This window comes from Brachyhypopomus gauderio, chromosome 9, assembly GCF_052324685.1.
Source record: "Brachyhypopomus gauderio isolate BG-103 chromosome 9, BGAUD_0.2, whole genome shotgun sequence".
Lineage (NCBI taxonomy): Eukaryota > Metazoa > Chordata > Actinopteri > Gymnotiformes > Hypopomidae > Brachyhypopomus > Brachyhypopomus gauderio.
Window position 1 is genome coordinate 11,981,200 of NC_135219.1, and position 6,730 is coordinate 11,987,929.

Here is a 6,730-nt window from a genome sequence, read left to right on the forward strand (position 1 = left end):
TCAAGTGTCACGGTGACAGCTCCCGACCCCTCCTTGTGGGCGTGCAGTTATGTGCATGTTTGTAGTTCCGTGGGTGTGGGTCGTCTGTGAGCGTGTTCGTAGTCTCACCTGTGCCTCATCTCTTGATCACTGGGGAATGTGTTCAGCACCTAATGTGCGTTCGCGCAATGTCTCGTGCTCGTATTTGTCTTGAGTTCGTGCCTGCAATGAGTCGTCTGTGCTTACGCTACCGCGCTGGACTTCACCCGTGTTTGTGTCATTAAAAGTACATGTTTATCACACTCCTCGTCGTGCCTGCCTCCTCCTCCACGCGTTACATCAAGGATATTTGATATATTTGGATACGTGGTCAAAACACTCCTGTGTGAATGCATATCATACGTGTCATGCACAGGGGTAATCAAATCATCATTGCCTTCACTCATTGCAGCATATTGACATGAAAATCACTAAATGATATGTAAGAACACAACACGACAGGAAGTGTGGATATCCTGGGAACACCGTGATGGTAGGAGGGGAATTACCAGACAAATAAAAGAGAGAATTCACAACTGCACATTGCCTGTTATACACACACTGACTCTCTGTGTCCCGCCACACATACCCAGTCATGCAGCCTGCTGCCCTGCTCCAGTGTTTGGACCTGAAAGGATTTCTGCTCTTTCTGGTTGTTTTCCTGGTTGTCATGGACTACCTAAAGAACAAGAATCCACCGAACTACCCACCTGGACCCCTCGCTCTGCCGTTCCTGGGGAACATTTTTAACCACGACCCCAAAGAGCCACATATTTACTTGACCAAGGTGAACAGACATAGTCACGGTTCTCCTGACAGGGCCTCGCTGTTAGATATTGGGTTAGTCTTTAACAAACGTAGATTGGGATTTAAGATTGAGATATACTTCTTTAAGTAATTATACTTCTTTTCTTCTTTTTGTTTTCCTGTAGTTTCCAAATAGTATCTCTGAATATTCCAATGCTTAACCTTACAAAAAAATCAGTGTTTGCATAATGAAAAGGTTTACATATAATGTAAATGTGTATTGTTCAACTACTTGCCTTTATAGCTACAGAAGGTCAAAAAAATTATATTTCCATGTAGTTTTCCATGGGGCATAATTTTGCAGTTCAGAAAATGCACATTTACAATATGTAAATTAAAACAATGTCCAATGTATGTTAATTTGAATAGCCCCAAAATGTGACTATAACATGGTTATTTATCTATTAGCTTGTCAGTGAATAGGGCTTGGTGTTGATATGTCAAAGAGTCGATTGTCCAATTCCAGGCACATGGTAAACAGATTTATGGGTAATTAGCCCAGCTACCATACTCACACAGAGGAAGAGAAGTTCCATTCACACCACAGCAGCAGCCTGGCAGCACTATGAAGACAGAAGCTAATACAGTCAAATGAAAATGTGGCTACTTATTTCTTTATTTGTGTGAGAGCCTATGTTTCTCTTAGTGCTGCCTCCAATTCTCAGCATTTGATATTGTCAGCATGATTCTTTGCCATGTGATATGTTTTTGTGATACCAGTAACAATTAGGTTTTACATTGTTGTACAACACTGAAATTCTGTGAATGTATGGGTTTTACATATACAGATTATACTATGTTAATAGGAGTTATCCATGAAAATATTTTTTGTTGGCAAGAAGCCATAATTTATGGACTATGATACCAGTCTTATGTGCATTATCTCAGAGAATAAAATAGGAAGTTTTTATTGTTCTGATCTCTCTTCTGCAGCTTGGCCATACTTACAACAATATATTTGCCCTGCGAACTGGGAGGGACAAAATGGTCTTCATCACCGGTTACAAAATGGTGAAGGAGGCTCTAGTGAACCAGGCTGAAATCTTTGTGGATCGTCCTTACAGTCCCCTGGCAATAAGGATCTATTCGGGAAATGGTAGTTCGCCTGACTAACTGTAACGTGACAAATTACATTAATTTAATGCTCAACATTTTTCATTATGGTGTGACAAATTTACCTATACGTTTAAAATAGTTTAATTCAGATAAAATTGCTTGTTCATGTAGACACAGTATGCCATAGGTTGACCATGATTCTATTTTAGCAGTTTGAGCTGTTTTGCATTTTTGATCAGCCTGATCTGCTAGTCTAGTTTATTTCTTTCTGCTAACGCAGGTGGTCTGTTTATTAGCAATGGTGAAATGTGGAAGAAGCAGCGTCGTTTTGCTCTGTCCACCCTGAGGACTTTTGGCCTGGGAAAGAAAACCATGGAGGTGGCCATCTGTGAGGAGAGCCGCTTCCTGCAGGACGAAATGGACAGAGAAAAAGGTCCAGGACATAATCATGGCAACTGGATTCAGTAGGACCTACTACAGTGTTCAGATTTGCAATTAACATTTGTGTGCTTTTTAAATTGATTGATTTGGTTTGATTAAAAAAAAAAGCATGAGATCTTTTAAATTCAAGAGTACAGCATGTTTAGAGAACAAACAGGTTGGCAAAGTTCAATCCTCTGTTAAACACAACAGAGCTGATTTCATCTTTGACTTATTGACAGATGATACTGTATTTTAATAATATCCAAGTGTCTTCTGTCATAAACGACATCTTTGCAGTGTAGTTTGGACTAACCCTAACTCTAACCCCAACCATAACCCTAACTCTAACCCTATAACCCAGGAGCATTTCTTTTCCCTAGGAGAGGCTTTCAATCCTGCTGCCCTGTTCAACAATGCCGTCTCCAACATCATCTGCCAGTTGGTGTTTGGCCAGAGATTTGATTACACTGATCACAACTTCCAGCTAATGCTGAAATACCTGTCAGAAGCAGTTCAACTAGAGGGGTCCATATGGGCACAGGTGACCAACTTCACAAATCTTCATTGCTTCAATGATATTTACCATCTCAATTCAATTTCAGATAATTGATAGTTATGCATTCATCAAGGTTTCTTAATTTTTTCTTCCAAGCTTTATGAAGCTTTTCCTGGCATAATGAAGCATCTTCCTGGAAGCCACAATACTATTTTCAGCAACTACAAGTGCATTTATGAATTCATGGGAAAGTACCTAAACAAACACAAAAAAGATCTGGACCCAACCTGTCCTCGAGACTACATGGACTGTTTTCTAATTGAAAAACAGGTAATGGTAAATAAAAACAATGAACAAGTATAACATTCAGTCAGAATAAAAACGTCACGTCCAATTGTGATTACTTATTTTACATTCACTGCAATTCAACCTATTGAAATAGGTTTCCAGTTTCCATTTATATAAACTTTGAAAAATGTCTCCCAGTGTTGACTGGGACTTTTATGCCTTATCTTATGAACATATGGTTGGTCCAGAACTCTCATAATCCAGCTGATGGGTTTACTGAGGAAAACCTCCTTCGGTGCACACTGGATCTCTTCGCTGCAGGAACTGAAACCACTGCAACTGCATTGCGCTGGGGTCTCATCTACCTAATCACATACCCTCAGATCCAAGGTGAGGTCTAGGTCTAATTTGAAAAATGTTTACATGAAAATAAATTATTTTCATTATTTAAAAAAGTGTCAAAATTACCCTAAAATATTCTGTACCAATCTGTACATAGGTTTACAACCGTCATCTACATTATTTGAATAACTACAAATAAAACCAATTTGTGATTGAATATGTATATGACTAAACTTCAAATTTTACATAACATTTACATGATGATGAGGTGAATTACCATTTCAGACAAGGTCCAGGCAGAGATAGACAGAGTGATTGGACAGTCACGCCAACCCTGTATGGCTGACAGACCCAACATGCCCTACACTGATGCGGTCATCCATGAGATTCTAAGGAAAGGCGATATTGTGCCTCTTAACGGCCCAAGAGTAGCAACGAAAGACACAACACTTGGGGGGTACTTCATTCCAAAGGTGAGTGTGCCTTTGAGGTCTGCAGAAAGTCCTGGAGTGGGACATGGGCTAAATGGCTGTTTATGAGATACAGGTGCAGTTAAAGGATGCAAGTGAGACCTCTGCTGATCTGCAGAGGTAATGCTATGGATCAACCTGACTACTGTATAGCAGTTTTTAAGAATTGCATAACTCGGTCCATTCCATGTTTGAAACATTTTTGTACATATAAATGTTCTTCATCATAATCCTAACCTTCTGTTCTGTTGTATCCAGGGAACTGGACTGATGCCAATACTTCACTCTGTTTTGTTTGATGAAAGTGAGTGGGAGACCCCACACAGCTTCAACCCTGCTCATTTCCTGGATAACGAGGGCAAGTTTGTGCGACGAGAAGCATTCTTGCCGTTCTCTGCAGGTGAGAACATGCTGAAACCATCATGTCCACAATCCATTTTTCCTTGATCCACCTCATAACCTGAACTGCTTTTCTCTCCATCAGGAAAGAGGGTGTGTCTGGGGGAGCGGCTGGCGTGGATGGAGCTCTTCCTGTTTTTCGTCAGTCTCTTCCAGAAATTCCGTTTTTCTACAGTAGAGGGCGTGCAACTTGACATGGATGGCGTAGTGGGAACCACACGTGTTCCTCGTCCTTTCAAAATCTATGCAAAGGCACGATAAATGTTCGCACCATAGAGGAGTTATAAACCCAAAATGAGACCTGCAGGATTCTCAGGATAGTGTATTTCCATCTTTAAACTTTACATTTAAATGTAAAGAACACTTTTATACTATTGCAGGTTTATAGTGCTTAACAGATGCTCCTGTCCAGAGTGACATTCAAAAGTGCTTTGTTGTGTCTGTGGAATAAATCCTTGTACTAGTATATTATCAGACCCTCCAGAAAGTCACGATGTTGCGATTTGCAACTTCAACGCAACTTCAAGCAAACCCCGCGAATTCAGGGCGGTGTTGCAACTTCAGTCAATCACCGCAACTTTCCCGCAAATTTGACCAATCACTGATGTCGTCTTGATGTGACGTCGACAAACTCCCGCCTTACTTCCGTATATACGTTCAAGAGGAGCAGACAGAAAGCAGCATGAGCGACGAAAATAACGGCAAAAAGATCGGGAAAAGCAGTATCCCGGTACACTACATGAAAGCGGGGATAAACTGTCCAGATCCGACCCGCGAATTGATTATCTATGGCCCCCTGGATGATATTTAATTACTATTAGAACCGGCCCGCAGGTCACAGCCGCCCGATGGTGTTTTGCACGCATAAACACTACATTCCCCACAATGCAACGGTAGCCCGCGAAGTCAATGCAGCGCACGCAAGCGGCGAGGGTCTGAGATAAAGTTTATAAGTTTAAACTTTAAACTGAGATAAAGTTTAAAGTCAGAGATACAGTTTATTTATCTCTGATCCATATCTATGAGTTACTAGTTCGCTCTGGCGCCAACCACTGGCGATCGATCTCGATATAATACTTAATTTGTGTCCATTTTACAGGCCGCCCGGTAACAACTTACGTTCGCTAACCCCCCCCCCCCAAGGTCAACAATTAATGTTCGCCACCCCCTCCAGGTTCAAATCTCACTCCAAGCGATCTTGAAAAGTTGGCAACCCTGAATAAATAGGTAAATAGATAAATAAAATGGACTACTAAATAGAGGAAACCATACAACATTTACTCCCTATTGTAATGTACTCACAAAAAAGCAAAAACACACCGCAACTTCCATCGCAATTTTTTTGAAAAACACCCGCAACATCAAACATTTTAGCCCGCAACAATCACAAAATAGGCCCGCGAAATCCTGGTAGGACTGGTATATTAGGCCAGAGTCTAGGCGTACCATTAAATTAGAACACTGTAAGATTTCACACAAGGACATTACATGCATGTGTGGTTTTTGAAGAGGTGGGTGTTCACACTTCATTTTGAAGACAGGAAGACAGCAAGGACAGGTAATGGAAGTTAATTAAAGTCCAGAAAAGAGCCCCAAGACTTAGGATGTGCTGAAGCTCAGACCCGTAGGGTGTGAGATACCAGCAGGTGAAGAAAGTGCATCCACGTAGGTAAGCGCTTTAAATCTAATGCGACTGTTCTGATGTGGTTATTTTTGAGCCAAAATGGGTGGAGGTTTTCATTCCACTGATCACTGAACAACGTTAATATGAAATGGGCACTTCCTGCAGTCCCAGTGTACCTTATATTATTATAAGCAGTGTATAGTCTTATAGGCAGTGGACATTAGGGTCTTACAGGCAGTGTTTAGGAGAGTCTTATAGACTACTGCTGAGTTCTGGCTCTTACATTTCATGTCTAGAAGGATGGCTTCTAAAATATTTGTTGATTTGAAATCCCTTGTTATGGTGTGGTGCCTATATCTGAATGTACTATTCTGCCTGTTTCTAATAAACAATGGAATTAGTAATGGAAAGCGTGGTTCTGGTTGAATTGGATTCAAGCCTTCTTCATAACTCTTATTCTGTGAACTGGCTTGATAACTGGTAAGGCAGAACAAACCAGACTAATAGACAAACCCATTGTAGCTAGCTCTCTAACTTAGGAATATATGTTTAACCACAAGGTTGTATCAAACTGCTGGTCAAACAAACAAACCCCATGAATGGTACCCAATATCAATTTGATATATCAATGATAGATCATAACCAGTTCAAAGCAAAATACAATCTATTAATCTATTAGGAACCAAACTTTCCCCCCAGTACGTAGATTTGCCTTACTATAACAACAACAGGGTACCAGTACAATGTTCACCATGTACTGTGGATAAAGAGAGGACGGTCCATGGACACAAGGTGTTTAGCTCGAGG

The 6,730-nt window shown here is 40.8% G+C and overlaps 1 protein-coding gene across 1 annotated transcript; it reads left to right on the forward strand.

Annotated features, from left to right (window-relative positions):
- Positions 1-579: 579 nt before the first annotated feature.
- Positions 580-5,428, forward strand: LOC143523043 (cytochrome P450 2J2-like). Its single transcript, XM_077017172.1, has 9 exons — positions 580-805; positions 1,759-1,921; positions 2,162-2,314; positions 2,685-2,845; positions 2,957-3,130; positions 3,337-3,478; positions 3,716-3,903; positions 4,159-4,300; positions 4,385-5,428. The coding sequence occupies exons 1-9, from the start codon at positions 614-616 to the stop codon at positions 4,558-4,560; spliced, it is 1,491 nt and encodes a 496-aa protein (XP_076873287.1). The 5' UTR covers positions 580-613; the 3' UTR covers positions 4,561-5,428.
- Positions 5,429-6,730: the final 1,302 nt, after the last annotated feature.